We start from the raw sequence: 23,387 nt of genomic DNA on the forward strand, positions 1-23,387 counted from the left end.
TGGCTCCGCGGGGCTGTCCCGGAGCCCCGGGGGATGCCGTGCCGTGCTCGGCCTCCGGAGGAACAGCCGGGACCGGTCGGGCCGCCCCGGCCGCCTCCCCGCCCTGCCCGGCCGGTCCCGCGGGGACGGAGGAGGAGGAGGAGGAGGGAGGAGGGAGGAGTTCCGTGCCCGGCCCCGCTGCCCCGGGGGGCTGCCCCACGCCCGGGGGGCTGCCGGGGGACGGGGGAGGATGAGGAGGAGCTGCAGGGGAGGGTGAGGAAGGGCTGTGCCCACGGAACTGCATCCCAGCCTGGGAAATCCCATCCCAGCGGCGCTGCCCCCTCAGGAGCCGCGGACCCACAGCCCGGGCTGGGCACCGGGAGGGGTTTGGAGAGACCCCCTGGAGTCCAGGGGGGCTTGGAGGGACCCTCCAAGAGGATTTTGGAGTTCCAGGAGCGTTTGGAGGAGAGTTTTGGAGGTCCAGGAGGGTTTGGAGGGACACCGGGAGGGGTTGGGAGGTCCAAATCTGTTTGGAGAGATCTCCAGGAGGGTTTTGGATATCCAGGACTGTCTGGAGAGACTCCCAGGGGGGTTTTGGAGGATTTTTTCTCCCTCTTTTCCAGAGAGGGGTTTCCTCTCTCCCTCTTTTTCTCTCTCCCTCTTCCATGATTTGGTTTTGTTTTTTTTTTCCTTTTTTTTCCAGGGGGGGATTTTTTTCCCCTCTTTCTTTTCATAGACGATTTTTTTCCTTCCTCCCTCTTTTCCACGGGGGATCTTTTCCTCCTCCTTTTCCACTGGAGATTTTTTCTCTCCCTCTTCCATTTTTTTTTTTTTTCTCCCTCTCTTTTCCACGTGGGATTTTTTTCTCCCCCCTCCTCCTCGCCGTTGTTCCTAACCGCCAGTTTTGTGGATGTGCAAACGCGGTGACCTTTCCCGGGGCCGCGGCTGCTCGGCTGTCAGGGCGATCAGGGAATTCGGGAGCTCGGTGCCGCCGCGGTGATGAATTCCCGGGGGGGAGCACTGAGCTCTCCTTGCCTCCCTCCTCTCCCTCCCCGTGTGCCCGGAGGTGCCACCAGCGCGTCCTGTCCCTGTCCCCATCCCTGTCCCCGTCCCCTCCCTGCCAGCTGTCACTGCCGGGACCTTGGCCCTGCGGTTTGGGGGTCCCAGAGGCCTTGGGGAGACCCCCGGGAGGGTGTGGAGGGACCCCCTGGAAGGTTTTGAAGGGACCCCAGGAGGATTTTGGAGGTCCAGGAGGGTTTGGAAGGACCCCAGGAGGGTTTTGGAAAGACCCCAGGAGGGTTTTAGAGGGACCCCAGGAGGATTTTGGAGGTCCAGGAGGGGTTGGAGAGACCCCCAGGAGGGTCTTGGAGGTCTAAGAGGGTGTGGAGGGAACCCAGGAGAATTTTGGAGGGGTTTTGGAGGTCCAGGATCATTTAGAGGGATTCCCAGGAGGGTTTTGAAGGTCCAGAAGGGTTTGGAGAGACCCTCAGGAGAGTTTTGGAGGTCCAAGTGGATTTGGAGGGATGCCCAGGAGGGTCTGGAGGTCCAGAACCATTTGGAAGGATCCCCAGAGGGTTTGGAAGAACCTCCAGGAGAGGTTTGGAGTCCAGGAGAGTTTGGAGTGACGCCAGGAGGGTTTTGGAGGCCCAGGACCCTTTGGAGGGTCCCCTCCCGGCGGGCTGTCCCCTTGCCCGGTGTCCTTGGCGTCCTCTGGCTGTGCCCACCCCAGATGAGGAGGAGGAGGCCTCAGGAATGTGATTTACGGGGTTGAGGTTCACCTGCCCTCTGCGGCCAGCGGCCCCCGGGCTACGGGATGTCCCAACGCGCGGCTGGAGTGGCAGTGTCACCCCGCCCCAGGTGTGACCCCACAGCGGGCCCGGGAGGGGCAGTGGGGCAGCACAGACCCCAATTCCCATGGGATCATCCCGATGGGACGGGGTCCCTGGGATTGGGGCGCCGCCCGCCGGGGCAGAACCACCGCGGGTGATTTTGGGGCGCAGGATCCGCGCCCCAAACCAGGGAAACTGAGGCACGGAGCCAGCCCAGCGGGGATCGGGGCGGGTGACCTCCCGTGCCGTGTCCCATCCCTGCTCCAGAGACCGCCCGAGGGGTTTTTTGGGTGTTTTTTTTTTAATTTTGGGGGTGGGATGTGTGCACGCGCGCACCCGCCGCCGCCCAGCAGCCCCATTTCCCGCTGGGCTTTTGAGGCGTTGCCGGCCCCTAATTAGCCGCTAATTGCTCTCTAATGAGGCGGCAATCCTGCGGCGGGGCCGCGCTTCTAAAGAGCTTCCCCCGCCGCGGGCCGTGCCCCCGGTGTGACACCCCGGGGTGCTGGGGGGTGTCGGGACAGTGGGTGTCCTCCCCTCGGTGTCCCCTCGGTGTCCCCTCGGTGTCCCCGCGGTGTCCCCGCGGTGTCCCCGTGCCCGCCTGGCACCGCGCCCCGGCTGCTCCGAGCTCCGCCACCGCCCCGGGGGTTTCCTCGGCCTCGCCCCCGCTTGTCCCGGCTGGTGATGTCACCTCGCTGGAGGTGTCACCCCGCTGTGGCAGGGTCACGCCACTGGCAGTGTCACCTCACTGGTGGCACCACCCCGCCGTGGCAGGGTCACCTCACTGGCGGTGTCACCCTGCTGGCAGTGTCACCTCGCTGTGGCAGGGTCACCCCGCTGGAGGTGTCACCCCGCTGGCAGTGCCACTCCTTTGGTGGTGTCACCTCGCTGTGGCAGGGTCACCTCGCTGGCGGTGTCACCCCACTGGTGGTGTCACCTCACTGGCGGTGTCACCCCACCGTGGCAGTGTCACCCTGCTGGTGGTGTCACCCCACTATGGCAGTGTCCCATGGCTCCCAGCCACTCCTGCTGTGGCAGTGTCACCCCACTGGTGGTGTCACCTCGCTGGTAGCGTCACCCCACTGTGGCAGGGTCACCCCGCTGTGGCAGGGTCACCTCACGGGCGCTGCCACTCCTCTGGCAGTGTCACCCCGCTGGCACCGTCCCCTTTTCCCTACTCCCTCCCTGCCCCGGAGGAAAAGCCACCCCACGCCAGCCCCGTGTCCCCGCAGTGCCAATACACGTGTCCCCGCTGCTGTCCCTTGGTGCCACCTCTGCTCCACCGCAGGCCCCGCACTGGGTGAGCACCGGCTGTTCGCAGCCCGGCAGGCGAGCCCCACCCCGGGGGGAGTTTTGGGGTTTGTTCTGGGTGTTTTTTTCCCCTTTAATTCTCCAGTTTAGCCGGGCTGGTTCCACCGGGGACACCCACGGGCGGGCAGATCCCGCGGGGACACCCCGGGAGCGGCGCCGAGGGTTCCAACCCTCACCGGGAGCGGGGTGTCCGTCATCCCGAGCAGCGGGGCCCGGCGCAGCTTTTGGGGTGACCCCGGAGCCGCTCCCCCTCCTTGGGGTGTTTCCTCCTTTCCGGGGGATGCTCAGCCGGGAGGAGGAGGAGGAGGAGGAAGGCTCAGGCGTGTCCCAGGCCAGCTCCGCGTGGCCCCGGCTCTCTCGGAGCCGCGCGTTTGTTTTCCCGGGCTCACCTTTCAGCTCGGCCGAGCAGCGATGATGATTTGCAATTCCAGGTTTTGTTTTGTTCTGTTTTTTTTCTTCGGCGGCCGGGCTGGGTGTGCCCCCGCCTCCCCGGTGCTGTCAGGGGAGCCCTGACACATTATTTACTCTGCTCTGTGATTTATTTCTTATTTGATTCAGGGTTTATTTTATTGGGGTTGGGTTTTTTTTTTGGGGGGGGGGGGGTTAAATTAAATTTTTCCCCTTCCCCTGAATCGACGCTTCGTGTGGGAAACAACGACCGGGGAAAGTTTTAAAGCTCGTCAAAGCCAGATGTTGATGGGGGGGATTTTTGGGAGATGCTGAACCCCTCAGCCTTGGGGCGCGGGGCTGGAGGAAGGGTTTGCTGATAGCGCCGAGGCTGCCGCGGCCTTATCTCATCGCCGGCCTTATCACCAGACATGCTTGTGCTGCAGATAAGCGGGACCTTGGGTCCGGGCTCGGGTTGCAGAGGGGCGGGGGATACTCCGTGTGGAGGGCGGCGGGGGGGCCTGAACCCCCCCAAAGGCGGGGTTGGGAGTGGGGGGATCCCCCCAAAACCTCGGTGTGGGGCTGGGGGGACAGAGCAGCCCCTGGGTGAGGGGAGGCTGAGCCTTTCCTGGCGTGGATGGGGCAGGAATTGGGGCTGGGAATGGGGTAGGGGGTGTTGGCTCCGTCCCTCCTTCTCTTTAAGCAAAAGGAACTAGAGAAAAAAAAATCGTGTTTGGGGTGAATTTGATGATTGTGCGTTCAAAACACCAAAGGAGAGGCAATTTCTCCTCCGCCTCCCCCAAATCTCTCTGTGTGCTGGCAGGAGCCCCAGACCGTGATGGAAGTTCTGTGCTCCATCCCCGGGGATTTTGGGGTGGAGGAAGGTGATTTTGTGGTTGCTGGAAGGTGATTTTGGGTGCAAGGAAGGTGATTTGGGGTAGCTGGATGGTGATTTTGGATGCAGGAAGGTGATTTTGGGGTTGCAGGAAGGTGATTTTGGGTGCAAGGAAGGTGGTTTTGGGGTAGCTGGATGGTGATTTTGGATGCAGGAAGGTGATTTTGGGTCTAGGAAGGTGATTTTGGGGTTGCAGGAAGGTGATTTGGGGCGCAGGACGGTGATTTTGGGAGCTGCAGAGGGGCATTTTCCCACCCGGGGCACGGCGGGTGCCGTCCCCAGCTGCCAAAACCCCTCGGAGCATCCCTGGGGACAAAATCCCCGCCCCAGGCCGCCTCGCCCCACTCAATCCAACCTCTCCAAATGCCCTCCACAACTCCTCGGGAGGACGCTGAGGGTCAGGGCGCTGCACTGGGGAGTGTCCCCGTGGCCTGCGGGCTCTGGGGACAGCTGGTGGCCGGGGATGGGTGGCCGGGGGTGGCTCGGGGTCGCAGCTCAGGGGAGCAGCAGGTGGCTGCTGCTGGTAAACACGCCGGGATTGCTGCAGCGCCCCGGGGCCGCTTGTGCAACCGGGGCGGGGAGCTGGCTCCCGACACCTCGGCTGCGGAATTCCAGCCTGGATCCAGCCTGGAATGGGAGCTGCCCCTTCCCAAAACTCCGTCCCGAGGAGTTGTCCCCCGCCGTGAAGCTTCACCCGCCGCTGGCAGAGCGTTGCCGGGATTCCCTTTTCCCGGGGATGATTCCCGGGATGATCCATCCCCGTGTCCCTGAGCTGGAGCAGCGCCCAGCACAGCCTCGCCCCGTGGTATGTGGCCGTCCCGGTTTTTTGGGGGCTGAGCCTGAAGAATTGGGGAAAAAACAGGGGCAGGGTTTTGTCCCGATGCGGGAAGGGCGGGGAGTCCTCCCACACAAGGAAGTCCCACGGCGGTGGCACAAGGAAGTCGTGCAGTGGTGGCACAAGACCCACAGTGGTGGCACAAGTCCCGTGGTGGCACAAGGAAGTCGTGCAGTGGTGGCACAAGTCCCTGGCGGCACAAGTGCCATGGTGGCACAAGGAAGTCCCACAGTGGTGGCACAAGTCCCGCGGTGGCACAAGGGAGTCCTGCAGTGGCACGGTGTGGCCATGTCCTGGCCACCAAGCCACCGTGTCCCCACCCAGCCGAGAGTCCCCTCAGGGTGGCACCGGGCACCCCCGTGGTGTCACCGCTGGGGAAAGGGGACATTTCCCATGGCCACAGGTGCGCCGTCAGCTGAGCCCCTCCCACCTGTTTTTTAATTATTATTTTGGGGTGGTTTTTTTGGGTTTTGGGGGTTTTTTTTGAGGCTAAACCCCCCGTTATCACTTCTCCCACACTGTTTATCCCCCCGTGCCCACCGGGGGTCCCGACCCCTCCCCAAAGCACAAAACCCCCGGAGCGCTCCGTGCGGTTGGAGCGCACCTGAAGCACCACCCCAAAACCAGCCAGAGGCTCCACCTCGAGCCGCCACCGGCACGGCGGAGGGCAGGGCTGGCGACAAGGGGCTCGGGCAGTGTCGCTGTCGCCGTCGCTGTCGCAGCGGGAGTGGCGTGGAGAGAGGCAGCGCGGCCGGAGGCGTGCGCGGTGTTTATAGAGGAAGGAGCCGAGCTGCGGGTTCGGGTTTCAGCCCTCGTTTATCAGCCGGGCTGGTTCCTGCCCGCTCCCGGAGGCCACCGAGGCTTTTCCCCCGTCCTTGCCCCGCCGTCCCGGAGCTCCTCGGCTCGGCTCTGCCCCCGCAGCACCTGGAGCAGGTAACCGAGGAGGCTGCGGGTGCTCCGGCCTCGGTGGGGTTAAAAACGGGATGGAGGGGGACGCCGAGGGATGGAGGGGATGGATTCCCAGGGATGGAGGTGTTAGAGGGGTTTGAGCTGGGCCGGGGGAGCCGAAAATGGGGTTTGGGGCGGCTCGTGGGGAGGGGACACAACCCCCCCACGTCACACGGGGGTATTTTTCCAACACGGCCGCGATTCTCCCGGAGATTTCCAGCTCAAATCTCCGGGAAGTTTCAACCCACCCGGTTCGGGCACGGCGGGCAGGGGTTAATTCCCAGCCGGAGCTGCGGGGAAGGTGTGGCGGCACGACCGGGCTGGCACGGCCGGGAGCGGGCACAGGCGGCCGCTGCCTGCTCTGGGCTCTGCTCCCCGCCGGGAGGTGCGGAGGGAATTCTGCCCGGCTCACGGGGATCCGGGACGGGTTGGGGGGATCCTGCCCGGGTTTGGGGGGATTCTGACTGGGTTTGGGGGATCCTGCCCGGCTCAGGGGGATCCTGCCCGGTTTTGGGGCTCTCCCTGTGCCAGCTTTGGGATTTGGGATAGGTGTGGTGGGTTTTCCCTGTCCTGTTGTGGGATGTGGGATTGCTGTGGTGGACCATTCCCATTCCTGCTGTGGGATTTGGGATGGGTGTGGTGGGTTTTCCCTGTCGTGCTGTGGGATTTGGGATTGTTGTGCTGGGTTTTCTCTGTCCTGCTGTGGGATTTGGGATTCCTCTTGTGGGTTTTCCCTGTCCTGCTGTGGCATAACTGTGGTGGGATTTCCCTGGCCCGCTGTGGGATTTGGGATTGTTGTGCTGGGTTTTCTCTGTCCTGCTGTGGGATTTGGAATAGCTGTGGTGGGATTTCCCTGGCCTGCTGTGGGATTTGGGATGGCTGTGGTTTCCGCCCCATGGCTCCCAGCCATCCCTGGGATGCCCAGGGGCTGGGAATGAACTCTCCAGCGCTGGCAGGGGCGGGTTTGGAGCTCAGCTCAGTCCCAGCTCCATCCTGCTCCGTCCTTCCTTGAGCTCGGTCTGTCCTGCTGGGGCAGGAGAAGGCGAGGGGGGGAAAGGCACGGGGGCAGGCGGAGGGCATGGATGGCTTCTCCCTGAGGAGCTTTCCTAATGAGCTGAGCTTTGGGGTCACATTCCCTCCGTTCCCGGTGGCTCCCGGCTCAGGCTGGGCTGGGGGGCACCGGTTCCCAACCACATGGAACAACATTCCTGACCCAAACCCGGGGAAAACGGGAATCAGGGAGCCACAGGCACCTGCGGGAGTGACCTCCCACCTGCAGCAGGGATCTCCCACCTGCGGGAGGGATCCCCCACCTCCGCGGGCCCGGCTGTGCTTCCCACACGCTTTATCCCAGCTGTGCCCTCGGGAAATGCGGGATGAGCCTCGGGCTCTTCCCAGGGCCCAGCAAACCAGTTCCAGTTCCCCGGTCTGCTCCAATTCCTGCTCTGTTCCAGTTCCCTGGTGCAGCTCCTTGGTCCCACCTGCCCGTGAGGACCCTTGGAGGGATCCTGTGGCATTTTTTGAGGGATCCTGTGGCACTTCTCGGAAGGATCCAGTGACATCCTTGGAGAGATCCTGTGCATTTTTGGTGGGATCCTGTGGCACTTTTGGGAGGGATCCTGTGGGCATTCCAAAGTGAGGACCCTCTGACGTTTTTGGAGAGATCCTGTGACACCCTTAGAGGGATCCTGTGACATTTTTGAGGGACCCTTGGGCCATTCCAAGGAGGAATCCTCTGACCATCCCAAGGACCATCCCAGGCTGCTCCGCCGCCCCCGAAGGCAGCGCCGAGGGCTCTCCCCAGGCCGGGGCTGGCCCGCCTCCAGCCCGGATCAGCCATCCCGTCCTTCCAGCTCCCCTCCCCGGATCCCGGGGCTGCTCCTCCCCGCGGGGCGGAGGGAGCGCCGGGCCGGGCCCGCGTTTATTCCCGGGGGAGAAGGAACGGTGAGGGGGGGAACCGGCATCGGGCTCCTGCTCAAATGGGATTTCTGGGAAGCGGCCTGGAACCCTCCCGATCTCCGACTGGAAGCATCCCAGGGTGACTAAACTTCGCTCGCCCTGCGGAGCCCAACCCGCCCGTGGCGCTGCGGAGGTGGCGCTGGGAGGGGGACAAGCGACACGGCCAGGGCTGTTTGGTGACACTCAGGTGTGTCCTGTCCCCGCGCCGCCTGGGACACTCCCAGGGTTTGCTTGGCTGTTTGCGGGGCGGGGTTCAGCTCCTTCTGGTTTTATTCCCAGAAGATTCCTTGCTTTTCTCCTCCCCCCCCCCCCGCAGCTGCTCCCCGGGGCCGCTCCGGGCTTGGGGCGCTAATGAGGACGCGGTTGGGAATGAGCCGTGATTCACCCCGGCCGTCCCACAGGCCACCAGCGGGGTGTGGTGGGCTGGAGGTGACAATAAATCAGGCTTGTGGCATGCGGGGACAGCGAGGGAAAGGCGGCGATCCCCGCAGGGATGTCCCAAGGGGTGGCACCACTGCAGAGCCAGAGGAAATCCTGGCAAAGGCCGCAGGTCCTCAGGAATCCTGGGATTTGGGGATTCCTGACTCACACCCTGAGTGTGGGAATTTTTTTTTTAATCTTTTTTTGCTTAGGACGAACCTGATTTGGGGGATTTTTGGTTCTTTTGGAGATTGGTGAGGCGGGCACGTGGAGGGGGCTGCCATGGCATCACCCATGAGCGCCACCCACTGCGCCGCGGCTCTTCCCAGGTGCTCAGGAATGTTTTTGTCCCCTCCTCGCATTTCCTGTCGCCAAGGCCGCCATCCCGGGCCGCTCCCGGGGCCCTGGGATGTGTCACAGATGGATTTGGGGCCGGAGAGCCACGGCGGCCAGCCCGGAGCTGCTCCCGCCCTTGGGAGCCGCTCGGTGCCTTGCACAACCCGGGCGCGGCTGTGTCACCGCGGGTGACAGGCTGTTCCCAGTCCCCAGGGTGGGGGATCAGACCTAAAAAAAGGAGATTTTTTTTTTTTTTCTTCCCCACTCACACCCAGCCCGACTCAAGGGACGTGTGGCACCGCACCAACGAGGCAACTGGGACGCTCCGGGAGGTGACAAAGCTGCCCACGGTGACAAGTTTGCTGTGTCACCGGAGCGCAGCCGCTCCCGCCCCGGCTTTGGGATCCTGCCTGGCATCCATAAATCTCCTGGCAGAGGCAGGATCGTGCCGCTGGCACCTTCCCAGCCTCCCGCTCCGGCAGGTGTGGGGCTCCGGCTATGCCAGGAATGTGCCGAATGTGTCGGGGCCTGACTGCGGGAGGTCGGGCCGCGGGGTTGGGATGAATCACCGGAGCCTCTGGCAGCGCTGGAGCTCCCGGGCTGGGGCAGAGCCAGCGCTGCCCAAGGCCCGCATCCAGAGCCTCCAAACCCGGCCGGGAAACGGGAGCCCGCGGTGGCAGCGGGGAGGTGGGAGCCGGCGCTGTCCGTGCCCCTCCTGCCGCCCCGAGGTGCCGCGTTTGTGGCTTTGTGGGTTTTTGGGAGATCCGGCAGTGGAAAATTGGGGGATTTATCCAAAAAACCACCAAGAGGCTGCGCAGGGAGTGGCATGACCTGGTGGAGCCCAGGCTGGGGCTCACCCTGCACCCCATCCCGGTGGGCTGGAATGGCAGCTCCAGGATCTGCAGCCTCAGGAATCACTGCAGGGAGCAGGGGGATGCTCCATTTCACCTCCCTGCACCCCATCCCGATGGGCTGGAGAGGGAATGGCAGCTCCAGGATCTGCAGAGCCTCAGGAATCACTCTTTGGAGCAGGGGGATGCTCCATTTCGCCCCCACCTGCACCCCCTGAGTGCTCCCAATTCGGGGTGCTCGCAAGGACTTTGCGGCTTTATATCCCGGCTGGGTGTGGGGGAACCGGCAATTCCCAAAGCTGTGCCCGTCCCGCGGGCACGGGGAGCCAAACCGAGCCCCACATCCGCAGGCCCTCATCAGCTGCTGTGCCTGGCTGCCTGCCCGCGGCGGTTTTGAGGCCGTTCGGTGGGATTTGAGCCGTGATTGAAACCATCCCGCGGCCGCCCTGGCCGCAGCCCGCGGGGTGGTGCCGTGCAGATGTTTGTCCAAAGGATATTTGTGATCGTTCCAGCCCGGACGCCCCCGGCTCTGCAGCTGGGGCTGGACGAGGGCGAAATTCCCGCCGTGGCCGCGCGTCGGGAAGAGGGAGCTGGGCGGTGTGAGTACCTCCAGAGCCCTGGGGACAAGGGACAGCGGTGAGGGACAGCGATGGAGACTCTCCGTGCGCTCGTGGGGACCAGCTGAGGGCACCTGGCACGGGACGGCTGGGCTCGGCGACAGAAGCGCAGGGTCCCCAGGTGCCACCGCGCCGCGGGGACAGCGCGGGGAGGCGGCGGTGGCGCAGGCCGGGGTTAATCATTCAACCCCTCGGCAGGTTGGGTAACGCGGCCGAGAGCGCGGCGGGGGCGGCGGGGGAGGTGACAGGGACATCTGTCCGCCAGCTTCGCGGGGCTCAGGCACAGGGACAGCGCTCCTCCTCCTCCTCCTCCAGCCCGCTCTCCATGGGGATGCAGGTGCCGATCCCGGTGGTCCCCGTGGGGACCGCAGCGCGCGGGGGACCCCGGCATCGCGGGGAGGGGACAGGGACGCTGTGACAGCTCCGAGCGGCGGCTGAGCGGGAGCCGAGCTGGCCCCCGGCGCGGCTGAGGGAGCCAAGAGGCGCAGCTGGGTTGTAAACACGCCGGGATAAAGTTACAGCCATTGATGTTCCTTGGAAAAGCTGCGGGGGGGGGAAAAAGGGAGAGGGAGCTCCGGGAGCTCCGGGAGCCGCCATCCCGGGAGGGGAGGGAGCAGCTCCCGCGCCCCTGTGCCGCTCCTGGCCGGGCTCAGCCCCTGGGGACCGACCCCAGCGCGGGGACAGCGGCGACTTCAGCGGCTGCCACCGCGATGTGGCAGCTGGGGCTGCTCCCGGGGCTGGGGGGGGACACTGCAGGAGCGGCTGCGGCCCCGTGCGGCTGCGGAGCCCCCTGGGGGACCCTTCCTCCTGCCCGGCCGTTTGTCCCGCGGTGACTTTGCCGTGTCACGGTGCCATTAAAGGCGGCGGGCATGGCTCCCGGCGCTCGGCCCGGAGCCGAGGGGGTTAAGCTGGCGGCAGCTGCGGCGGCTGTTAATGATTGATACCGATGACGGTCTCCACGGGCTTGGGAAGGGAAATCATCCGCCCCGGCCGGCTGCGGGAGAGCCACCGGCTCGGCGAGTGGCGCAGCGGGCGGAGGGGACGCGCGGTGACACCGGTGAGTGTGCGCGCGCGTGTCCCTGTGTGTGTGAGCGGCGGTGTCACACGAGCCTGGACGTGTCACACGGGGCCCGGACGTGTCACACGGGACCCAGACGTGTCACACGCGGAGCCCGCCATGGCACTCGTGGGCCATTGTCTGCGGCCAGTGCCACCGCCAGCAGCCCCGAGGGTGGTGACAAGCGCAGGTGGCAGGAGCAGCGCGGCAGGCAGGCCACCGTCAGGACCTGGGTGTGACTGTGGAGCTGCACGGCTCGGGCAGGTGCCGGGGATTTGTCCCGGTGGGATTTTCTCGGCGCCGCTGCCGTAATCCCCTGACCTGAGCTGGCCGGGGAGGGGCTGGGGCCATGCTCCTTTGATGCCGGGGATTGTGGGGACACAAATTCCCGGCCATGGAAGTGGCTTCTCGGAGAGCTCAGGGAGAGTTCAAACCCTCCAGGGGCGAGTCCAGGTGGCTGCTCGGAGGTTGTGTTGGGAATGGTGGCACGGGGTTGGATAATGGTGGCATTGAGTTGGGAATGGTGGCACTGCGTTGATAATGGTGGCACTGGGTTGGGAATGGTGGCACTGGGTTGGGAATGGTGGCTCTGGGTGGGAGTGATGGCACTGGGTTGGGAATGGTGGCATTGAGTTGGGAATGGTGGCACTGCGTTGATAATGGTGGCACTGGGTTGGGAATGGTGGCACTGGGTTGGGAATGGTGGCTCTGGGTGGGAGTGATGGCACTGGGTTGGGAATGGTGGCATTGAGTTGGGAATGGTGGCACTGCGTTGATAATGGTGGCTCTGGGTGGGAGTGGTGGCACTGGGTTGGGAATGGTGGCTCCGAGTGGGAATTATGGCTCTGGGTGGGAATGGTGGCACTGGGTTGGGAATGGTGGCACTGGGTTGGGAATGGTGGCTCTGGGTGGGAGTGATGGCACTGGGTTGGGAATGGTGGCATTGAGTTGGGAATGGTGGCACTGCGTTGATAATGGTGGCTCTGGGTGGGAGTGGTGGCACTGGGTTGGGAATGGTGGCTCCGAGTGGGAATTATGGCTCTGGGTGGGAATGGTGGCACTGGGTTGGGAATGGTGGCTCCAACTGGGAATGGTGGCACTGGGTGGGAATGGTGGCACTGGGTTGGGAATCATGGCTCCAACTGGGAATGGTGGCGCTGGGTTGGAATGGTGGCACTGCATTGATAATGGTGGCACTGGGTGGGAATGGTGGCACTGGGTGGGAATGGTGGCACTGGGTGGGAATGGTGGCACTGGGTGGGAATGGTGGCACTGGGTGGGAATGGTGGCTCCAGATGGAAATGGTGGCACTGGGTGGGAATGGTGGCACTGGGTAGGAATGGTGGCTCCAGATGGAAATGGTGGCACTGGGTGGGAATGGTGGCACTGCATTGATAATGGTGGCACTGGGTGGGAATGGTGGCACTGGGTAGGAATGGTGGCTCCAGATGGAAATGGTGGCACTGAGTGGGAATGGTGGCACTGGGTTGGAATGGTGGCTCCAGATGGAAATGGTGGCACTGGGTGGGAATGGTGGCACTGGGTTGGAATGGTGGCTCCAGATGGGAATGGTGGCACTGGGTGGGAATGGTGGCACTGGGTTGGAATGGTGGCTCCAGATGGGAATTGTGTCTCCAGCTGGGAATGGTGGCTCTGGGAGCCCAGTGATCCCCTGGACAAGGAACTGGGGCTCTGTCCCCACCAGGGGACAATGCAGTGACCTCAGAGCTGCCAGGGCATGGCCTGTCACCCGCTCTGCCCCGATCCCAGGCTGTCACCCTCCCTGATGTCCCCACACGGGATCGGGATGCTGCTGCCGCTCCAAACCCCGCCAGCAGCAGCGGCAGCGGCGGCTCCCCTTGGCCGCGGGCCGTGCCTGGGATGGAGCCGGCGTTTCCAGGGAGATAAAACACAAACTCCCGCGCTTTTTCTGTGCTTTTTGTGCTTCTCCCCGACCCCAGCTGGCGCGGCAGCGGGGGACTCGCCCTCCCCGCGCCGCCTGCCAGCAGCCGCTTTGTTCTCTGGAAATCCCCGGCCTTTCCCTGTGCTCCCGGGGAATGGATGGATGGATGGATGGGATGGACGGCCCCCGGGAGCACAGGGAAAGGCCGGGGATCCTCCATCCCAGCCAGCCACCACCCCCCCCAAAGCCGGCATGCCCTTCCCGGCAGCGCAGGCGGGCCGCGGGTGCGCGGGAGCCGCCGGCCCGCCCTGCCCGAGGACTTTGCCCGGCTTGGCGAGGCTGGCAGCGCGGCCCGGCCGCTTCCCGGGGATCCAGCCCGGCCTCCGCCCCCGCCCTCCCTCCCCGCGCGGCTCCCACGGGAAAAACAGCCACCACGGCGAGCTGGTGGCCAGCGTGGCCCGCAGGAAAGGGCGGCCCTGGGCTGGCTTTGGGGTCTCAGTGGCCCTGGGATGGTGTTTGGGGTCTCAGTGACCCTGGGATGGTTTTTAAGGTCTGAGTCGCCCTGGGATGGTTTTTGAGGTCTGAGTGGCTCTAGGATGGTGTTTGGGGTCTGTGTGGCCCTCCCTGGGATGGTTTTGGGGTCTGGGCAGTCCTGGACTGGTGTCTGGGGTCTGAGTGGCCCTGGGATGGTTTTTGAGGTCTGGGTGGGATTTGCACTCCAGGAGTGGGATTCACTGTCCAGCAGTGGGATTCGTTGTCCAGCAGTGGGATTCATTCTCCAGGAGTGGGATTCACTGTCCAGCAGTGGGATTCACTGTCCAGGAGTGGGATTCGTTGTCCAGCAGTGGGATTCACTGTCCAGCAGTGGGATTCACTGTCCAGCAGTGGGATTCACTGTCCAGGAGTGGGATTCATTGCCCAGCAGTGGGATTCATTCTCTGGGAGTGGAATTCATTCTCCAGCAGGGCTGTGCTGCCGCTGACCCCCAGCCCTGATGGACACAGGGCCAGAATTGCTGGCTCAGCTGGATGGAGGGGCCGGGATTAGGGCCGGGACGGGATTGAGGAGCAGATCCATTCTGGGAGCAGCGGGATCTGCCAGGAGCTCCTCAGGCTGGAGGGAGCCTCACCCTGTGGCCATCCGCACCTGGATTTGGAGCGCCCACAAACCGCTTCATTCCCGTTTATTTATTGTGCTGCCAATCCACCAGCACTGGGATTGATGGGGGAATGGTTTGGTGATCCCTGGCCAGGCACGGGGGGGTTTCCTGCTCTTCTCCATCCCGCTTTTCCCTGCACCTCCTCTTCCCTGCCCTCTCCCAGGGCTGCCGTGGAATTCCCACAAATCCAGGAGCTGGGATGGGCCCGTGTGGAGGTGCTGGAGCAGTCGAGCTGCTGCCACCCGGCCCTGCCAGGGAATTGAATTCCCTTTATTTCTTTAATCCCTGGAGGATGGACCCAGAGAACAGAGTATCCCTGGGGTTTGGGGGGTTTTTTTTGTGCTTTAGAGTATCCCCGGGGGTTTTTTTTGTGCTTTATGATCCATTTTTTTCCCCACCCTGGGCTCCTCTGCGAAGCGGGGCTCAGCAGTTTGTCCTCGCTGCTCCAAGGGTGGATCGTCCCCTTGGCGGGGAGCGGGGCTGACAGGGTGACCCCGAGTCCCCTCCCGTGGGTGCTGAGCGCTGCAGTTCCCGGGGAGAACAGGATTTCCGAGGGATGTGGCTCGGGAGGAGGGGGAGAGGTGAAGAAAGGGTTGGAAAAATACGGGAGGGAGGGAGGGAGCGAGGCCGGCGAGCGGGGCGTGTTTGGCTGGCAGCCACACCAGCCCCGTCCCTGGATGCCGGGAACATGGGAAACCTTTGGATGAAGGGATTTATGGCCACTGTGGGGGGAGTTTGGCCGTGTCCACCCCCCTGCCCAGCCCCAGCCCCATCCCGGCGTGGGGACCTCTCCATCCCTGCCCTCCCCGAGCCGTGGGGGCAGCGAGGGCTCCGGGACCGGGGTTGGGGCGTGGGAGGAGGCAGCGGGTGGATCCCGGAGCTGTTCGGGATGGGCTTTGCCCGTGGTGAGGCTCCCACGGAGCTGGCAGGGCTGCTGGGGACAGCGGGGTCACCGTCCCTGTCCCCATCCTGCTTTGTTCTGGGTTTAGGGAGCCCCGACATCCCGGGAATGGCCATGGATTGGGAATGGTTCCCGTTAATTCTGCGGTTCTGGGGGGCCGCTGCTCCCTCCTGTCACCGTGTCACCGTGTCCTCCCCAGCTGGAGCAGCATCAGCTCCCTGGGACACTCAGCTCCAGCCTCTGGCGGTCCTTGGGGACAGGGGGTGGCACTCACAGAGCGCTGGTGGCTCTGGGTGTCCTTGGGGACAGGGGGTGGCACTCACAGAGTGCCGGGGACAAGGGGTGGCACTCACAGAGTGCTGGTGGCAGTGCTGGTGGCGCTGGGGGTCACTGGGGACCTGTCCCAGCCCTGGTTTGTGGTTTGAAGAACTGGAAAGCCCCAACCCCGACGGGCTGAGGGAGAGGACAGGGGGACAGCGGGGTTGTCCCTCTGCTCCCCACAAGCTCCAGCTTTGGGAAGGGGGAGGAACGGCGGCGTTGGAAGGTTTATTCCTCAGTTACCGCATTCCTTCCCTTCCCTTGCTCCGTGTGTGTTTGGAAAAGCACGAGGAGGTCCCGAGGGGTTTCTCGGAGGTTAATCTCAAGGAGAAGCGGCCGCTTGTCCCCCTCAGCTCTCCCGGGAGGTCGTGGGGAGCTGCTGGCACCCCCGGAGCGTGTCCATGGATCGGACGTGGATCATGGATCAGCCACGGCTGTGCCGTGTCCCTGCCCACCCCCGGACACCAGTGACAGTGACAGAGCCCAGCTGGTGCCAGCACCACGGCACCTGCTCCTGGTCCAAAAAACCCGGCTTAAAGAACCCTCCTGGTCTAAAAAACCCGGCCTAACCCCCCCCCTGAGCCGGGCACAGCCCCTGTGACACCCGCCTGGGGTGACACAGGGTGACACCCCCACACGGAGCCTCCTCGGGCTCTGTCCCTGCTCCTGCCACACTGTCCCCAGGCTGCTGTCCCCAAAGACAGCCACAGCTTCCTGTGGCAGGTCCCTTCCCGCCGTGGCGGCCGTGTCACCGAGCCAGCACTGGCGTTGTCACCAAGGAGGGGTGGCACACCCCGCGGCCGTTGGGGCACCTTGCCCCCGGATCCTTGGCTGGTGGCGACGGGTGAGTCACTGTGGTGGGGACATGGGGACATCAGGGGACAGCCGGGTGTCTGCCACCAGTGCAGGCACTGGCGTGAGGCCAGTGCTGCCCACGGGGTGATGTGCTGGCGGTTTGTCCGTGGATGTGTCACACCCCGAGTGCCCGGTGCCTGAAAAAGGGGGATTTGGGTTTGGCTTGGATTTGGTTCAGTTTGGATTTGGTTTCGGTTTGGATTTGGTTTGGTTTGAGTCTGGATTTGGATTCGTTTGGATTTGGTTTGGTTTGAGTTTGGGTTTGGGTTTGGTTTGGTTGAGTTTGGTTTGAGTCTGGATTTGGATTTGGTTTGGTGTTGGATTTGGTTTCAGTTTCAATTTGATTCACGTCTGGATTTGGTTGGGTTTGGATTTGGTTTTGGTTTGGTTTGGTTCTGTTTGGATTTGGTTTAGTTTGGATTTGGTTTGGATTTGGATTTGTTTCAGTTTGGATTTGATTCGGTCTGGATTTATTTTGGTCTGGATTCAGTTTGGTCTGACTTCAGTTTGGTTTGGATTCAGTTATTTTGGATTCGGTTTGGTTTGGATTTAGTTTGGTCTGAGTTCAGTTTGGATTGGATTCAGTTTAGTCTGGACTCAGTTCCATTGGTGCCGCAGCGTTGGCACATTCCGGGATGTGCTGGGACCACTGGTGCCATCCAAGGGACAGTGGAGCCATCCCTGGAGTGGTCACAGGCGCTGATCTCACCCCAAAGGGGCACTACTCAGATTTTTGGGAGGGTCCCACGGCGGTCCGGGGTTTTTCCAGAGCTGGGCAGTGGCGGGACGGATCCCAGCGGCCTCCCCGTGCTCCGCTTCCTTCTTTGGAGCTTTCTTGGAACCGTCAGCCTGATTCCCTCCCTCCCTCCTTCCCGAGGATTTTCCTGCCCGCCCTGCAAGGTTTGGATTCTCTTCCCAAAGCCCAGGCGGAGCGTGGCCCACCCCAAATCCTGCTCAGCCCGTTCCCAAGGGCTCCCCGGGATTTATTTGGGGTTGCTGATGCCCTGTGGGGTCTGTCCCCTCCCCGGCTGGTGCTTGTGCCCATCCCGGTCCCCGGGATTTCCTCCCGGTGTCGCCTGGGGGGAGGAACAGCCGCGGGCAGGAGGGGGACACACCCGGGGATGGTTTGGGGACACCCGAGGATGGGTCGGGGATGCTTTGGGGACACCTGGAGATGGTTTGGGGACACGCGGTCATGGTTTAGACACCCAGGGATGGTTTGGAGACACCCGGGGATGCTTTGGAGACACCCGGGGATGGTTTAGGGACACTCAGGGATTGTTTGGGGACACCCGAGGATGGTTTGGGGACACAAGCAGGGGGAAGGGACGCAGCCACCGAATCCAGGGCAGCGACAGAGCTCAGCTCGGCTCGGCGCGGCTGCTCCCCTCGCTGTGACACCCGCCCTTCCCGCTGCCCTGCCGGGCTGGGGGGGCCCGGGAGCCCCTCCCCAGCCTTCCTGAGCCCCCCTAAACCCCCCGCCCCGAGCCCCCCGAGCTGCCCGTGCCGCCCTTCCCCTGCCACCGGCATCTCCCCGGCCCCGCACCTGGGCTGGGGGAGGCGGCTGTGCCGCGCTGCCCTTCGCCTCTCCTCTGCGGGGACGCGAGCGGGAGCTGTTTTGTCCCCGCTGTCGCCTTCCCCGCCGGCTGCCGCACACCGGGGCTGCCCAACCCCGCCGCTACCGGAGCCCCCCGAGCCCCCCGGAGTCCCCCCCCCGAGCCCCCCGGAGCTCCGCACCGCCGATGCCACGGGCGCGGGGCGCCGGGCACTGGCACGGCTGGCAGAGGACGGGCAGAGCCCTCGCCCACCGCCCGCGTCCCCGGCGGTCCCCGCTGTCCCCGCTGTCCCCCGGCAGCGCGGTGGTGGCACCGGGCACCGGCCGTGCCCGCCGCGGGGGCGATGCCGGCAGCCGGGAGCGGGCGCTGAGCCGGGAGGGGCCCCCGGGACCATGCTGAAGTTTCGGGCGGACCGGAGGGTGAGGTAGGAAGCCCCCGAAGGTCCGGGGAGGGGGACCCGAGGGGGGCCCGGCGGGGAGGCGGCGGTGCGGGACCCTCGGGCCGGGCAGTGGCTGCTGCATTGCAGTGCTCGGGAGGCGATGGGCACTGGCGAGTTCCTGGAGCGGGGTCAGCCCCGGCGGCGGCTCCGGGCGCCGCTTCCCGGAGGGTTTTGGCTCTTCCCGGGGATGGGAATTGGGGGCAGGTTTGGGGTGGGGGGAGGCAGCGCGGTGGGGGCCGGGAGGAGCCGAGGGGGGTGCGGAACGGGGGTGTCCCGCCCGCAGGGACGGTCCGGCCTGCGGGGACAGGGCAGGGACGGAGGAGGGGACACCCAGCGTGGGGGGTCGGGGTGGCGGGCAGGGATTTGGGGGGGAGACCCCCGGTGCGGGGTCCAGAGCAGCTGCTGGGTGCTGGCAGCGCCCACTTCCCACGCCCGGCGCTTTTGGGGCGCTGCTCTGGCAGCACTGCACCTTCCCCGCGCGTCGGCGTGGCCGCGGGGATGGCACCTGCCCCGATTCCCGGGATTTGAACCCCTCCGAGAGGATTCCCGGGGCTGGGAGAACGCTCCGAGAGCAGCTGCAGCCCCCGAGGCTGTGCTGGAGCGTGGGCCGGGCACTGAGGGTGACTCCGGCCAGAGCAGGGGGGCACTGGGGCGGTTCGGAGAGACAACCGCCCGGTTGTGGGGTGCACACACATCGCCCGCGTGTTTGGGGTGCCCTGAAAACCCAGAACCCCGGCAGGGGACGGGGTGGGACCGCCGGGGGCGGCAGCGCAGCAGCAGCAGTGGTCCTTTTTGGGCTGTCAGGGGTTAATGCCTCCCCAGCCTGGGATGGGGTGGGATGGGATCCATGGGATGGGATGGGATGGGGTGGGGTGGGGTGGAGTGGGAGGGCCCTGGCACTGGGATTTTCTCGCTCAAATTTCCCCCGCTGTGCTGGCAGGCAGGAGGAGGTGGTGGCTGCTGGCCTGAGGCTGGCTCCATGTCCCGGTGCCCGGCGGGTTTGGGAAGGAGGGGATGGGTTCCGGTGCAAAATTCCTGGGATGGAGCCCTGAACCCCATCCTTTCCCCCTGAGCACCCCGGGAAGCGGCGTGGGAGGGGGTTCTGGGGTGCCTGGCAGTGCCACCTCTGCGGGACAGGGCACAAGATGCCAGCTGAGCCTGGGGTGGCCCCGTGACACCGCTGCTGGCACTGCCGGGGATCCCTTCAGCTGCACCCAGTGCCAGCGAGGCAGCAACTGCTGGTGTTGGGAATCCTGGGGTGGTTTTTGGGGTCTGGAGGGTCCTAGGATGGTGTTTGGGGTCTGAGTGGCCCTAGGATGGTTTTTGGGGTCTGGGGGGTCCCAGGATGGTGTTTGAGGTCTGGGTGGCCCTGGGCTGGTGTTTGGGGTCTGGGGGGTCCCAGCCCCCGTGCCCAGGTGACCCCACCCAAAGCCTGGAGGTGCTTTGGACAAGGCTCCGAGAGCAGCCAGGGGAGGAGGTGACATTGGGGACACGGCTGCAGGCACAGCCCTGGCTGGGCCGTGGCTGCTGCTGCAGTGACCTGTGAGCGTGGCCAGCGGTGCCAGCTGGGCTGTGACAGCAGCAGCAGGGACGGCTCGGCCACCACGGCCCCGGGCAGTCCCTGGGAAATGCCACTGAAATCTTGGAGCGTCCAGGGAAGGGGCTGGAGTGGCTGGGGGAGCTCAGGCTGGAGAAAAGACCCTCAGGGGGTCCCTCAGAGGCTCAGGGGGGACCCTCTGCCTCTCCCTGACAGAGGGGACAACCAGGGGGGGTCAGGCTCCGCTCGCCACCCCTGGGCTCAGTGGATGTGACACCCGGGGACACGGTTTGGTGGTGCTGGGGGAATGGCTGGGCTCGGTGACCTTGGAGGCCTTTCCAAACTAAACGATTCCGGGACTCTGTGATGCCGTGAGGGATCCCCGAGGGTGGGATTGTCGGGGTGCTCGGGGCAGGGCTGGGGATGCCGGCCCCAGTGCCAGCCCTGGTGTTGGCCTGGAACCCACCGAGCAGCAGCAGAGAGGTGGTGACAGGGGGGCTTTGTGGGGGACACGGGGACTCTGCGGGGGACACGGGGACTCTGTGGGGGACCTGGGGGTTCCTAACACCCATCGCTGTCCCCGCAGCCACAATGAAAGGCGGAACACCTTCCTGCACCCAGTGACGGGACAGCTCCCCGAGGACACCTCAAGGCTCGACTTGCCCAAGTAGGTCGGCTCAAAACCCCCTCGGTCCCCGGCGGGTTGGGGTGGGGGAGCCAGGGGGGGCTGGGAACGGCGGGGGGACGACTCAAATCCACTGATTCCCCTCTCTGGGGTCACAGACAGAGCTCGGACATGTCCAGCAAGGCGGGCAGCAAGCGCCCGGCCACCGTCCCCAGCGAGCCCCCCAACCACGCCATGGTGGCCGAGGTGCCCCCGGAGCGCCCCGGAGGCCGGGTGAGTGCCCGGGGCGGGGTGACACTGCTGTCACCAGCTCGGACCGGCACTCAGGACCCCCAGCCCGGGGCACTGAGCATCTCCTCTGGCTCCTCGCAGGCTCCGCGCTCCTCCCGCAAGGGCATCGCCTTCGGGAAACGCTCCAACTCCATGAAGAGGAACCCCAACGCCGCCGTCACCAAGAGCGGGTGGCTCTACAAGCAGGTACCCGCCCCGCGCCTGCCCTTCCCGGCCCCGCAGAGCCGCGGGGACGCCCGGGTCTCACTGCCCCTCTCCCGGCAGGCCAGCTCGGGGGTGAAGCAGTGGAACAAGCGCTGGTTCGTGCTGGTGGATCGCTGCATCTTCTACTACAAAGGTACGGCCGCGCCCCGAGGCTCCTGGCCACCGCCGGTGTCACCAGCACAAAGCCCCCGGCTCTTTCTGTGCCCTGCCCTGGTTTGGTTTGGTTTGTTTGTTTTTTTTTTTTCCCGGTGTTTTTTCCGCGCCGAGGGGTTAATCCCGAGCTTTCCCCGCCTCCCTGGCAGCTCCCGGGCTGGCATCAATAATTGAGGAGGTTGTTTGTGAGCCAGGGCAGAGCCGCGGGAGCAGCAACAGGCGGGGAGCCGATCCCACAGGTGGTGGGACGGAGCCGGGGCGTGAGGGGGGCAGCGCCGGGCGGGGGTCCCTGCGTGGGTGTAACCCCAGGATTATTTGCTCCCCCGCTGCAGACGAGAAGGAGGAGAACATCCTGGGCAGCATCCCCCTGCTCAGCTTCCGCGTGGCCGCCGTGCAGCCCTCGGACAACATCAGCAGGAAGCACACGTTCAAGGTCAGTGCCTCTGCCCGGGCTGGCAGGGGACAGCGTGGCACTGGGGCGGTGGCACTGGGGTGGCTCTGGCGATGCTGGCAGGGTCCCCGCTGCTCTCGCGGCTTTGTCTTGGTGGCGGCGCTTGGGGCACGGCTGGGGTGACCCCCGCGGGTTGGATCTGCGTCTGCTGGGGGAACGGGGACAGAGCAGTGTCCCCAGTGTCACCACCCCACCCTGCAGGGTCCTGCTGGGGGAATGGGGACAGAGCAGTGTCCCCAGTGTCACCACCCCCCAATGCAGGGTCCTGCTGGGGGAATGGGGACAGAGCAGTGTCCCCAGTGTCACCACCCCCCAATGCAGGGCCCTGCTGGGGGAATGGGGACAGAGCAGTGTCCCCAGTGTCACCACCCCCCAATGCAGGGTCCTGCTGGGGGAACGGGGACAGAGCAGTGTCCCCAGTGTCACCACCCCGCCCTGCAGGGTCCTGCTGGGGGAATGGGGACAGAGCAGTGTCCCCAGTGTCACCACCCCCCAATGCAGGGTCCTGCTGGGGGAATGGGGACAGAGCAGTGTCCCCAGTGTCACCACCCCCCAATGCAGGGCCCTGCTGGGGGAACGGGGACAGAGCAGTGTCCCCAGTGTCACCACCCCGCCCTGCAGGGTCCTGCTGGGGGAATGGGGACAGAGCAGTGTCCCCAGTGTCACCACCCCCCAATGCAGGGCCCTGCTGGGGAAACGGGGACAGAGCAGTGTCCCCAGTGTCACCACCCCCCCAATGCAGGGTCCTGCTGGGGGAATGGGGACAGAGCAGTGTCCCCAGTGTCACCACCCCACCCTGCAGGGTCCTGCTGGGGGAACGGGGACAGAGCAGTGTCCCCAGTGTCACCACCCCCCAATGCAGAGCCCTGCTGGGGGAACGGGGACAGAGCAGTGTCCCCAGTGTCACCACCCCACCCTGCAGGGTCCTGCTGGGGGAATGGGGACAGAGCAGTGTCCCCAGTGTCACCACCCCCCAATGCAGGGCCCTGCTGGGGGAACAGGGACAGAGCAGTGTCCCCAGTGTCACCACCCCACCCTGCAGGGTCCTGCTGGGGAACGGGGACAGAGCAGTGTCCCCAGTGTCACCACCCCGCCCTGCAGGGTCCTGCTGGGGAAACGGGGACAGAGCAGTGTCCCCAGTGTCACCACCCCCCAATGCAGGGTCCTGCTGGGGGAACGGGGACAGAGCAGTGTCCCCAGTGTCACCACCCCGCCCTGCAGGGCCCTGCTGGGGGAATGGGGACAGAGCAGTGTCCCCAGTGTCACCACCCCGCCCTGCAGGGCCCTGCTGGGGGCTGCCACCCCTCTCCCTGCCCTGCTTTCCCCTCTCCATGGCTGCTGTCCCCAATTCCAGCCCTGTTTTAGCTGCTTGGCTGGCAAGTGTCGCCATAAAGGGGAGACCCTGCTGCGGGTGGGGCTGCAGAGGGGAGCAGGGAGAGGCGACGGCGGCTGCTGCTCCGTCCCTGGCAGGGTCTGAGCTTCCCTGGCACGTTTTGGCACCGCTGAGCACCTCTGGCACGCCCGGGCACCTTCCCCAGCCCAGCTGCTCGTGGTCAGGGGTCACTCTGACACTC

General features: G+C 64.9%; 1 protein-coding gene across 4 annotated transcripts in view; it reads left to right on the forward strand.

Annotated features, from left to right (window-relative positions):
- The window catches only part of PLEKHA6 (pleckstrin homology domain containing A6), a 53,072-nt gene that overhangs the window by 9,809 nt on the left and 19,876 nt on the right, over nt 1–23,387 (forward strand). For 2 of the 4 annotated variants that reach the window (XM_066203876.1, XM_066203877.1), the window contains 5 exons: nt 20,676–20,756; nt 20,873–20,987; nt 21,087–21,191; nt 21,270–21,342; nt 21,695–21,795. In XM_066203876.1, the coding sequence (XP_066059973.1) occupies nt 20,676–20,756; nt 20,873–20,987; nt 21,087–21,191; nt 21,270–21,342; nt 21,695–21,795 (475 nt within the window). Of the gene's footprint in view, nt 1–10,186; nt 10,347–20,675; nt 20,757–20,872; nt 21,192–21,269; nt 21,343–21,694; nt 21,796–23,387 lie in introns of those variants that run through there. The other 2 variants (XM_066203878.1, XM_066203879.1) reach the window with 2 other exon arrangements.

The sequence above is a fragment of the Chamaea fasciata genome, unplaced genomic scaffold (assembly GCF_029207755.1).
Source record: "Chamaea fasciata isolate MVZ Bird 193981 ecotype frontalis unplaced genomic scaffold, bChaFas1.0.hap1 SCAF_25, whole genome shotgun sequence".
Lineage (NCBI taxonomy): Eukaryota > Metazoa > Chordata > Aves > Passeriformes > Sylviidae > Chamaea > Chamaea fasciata.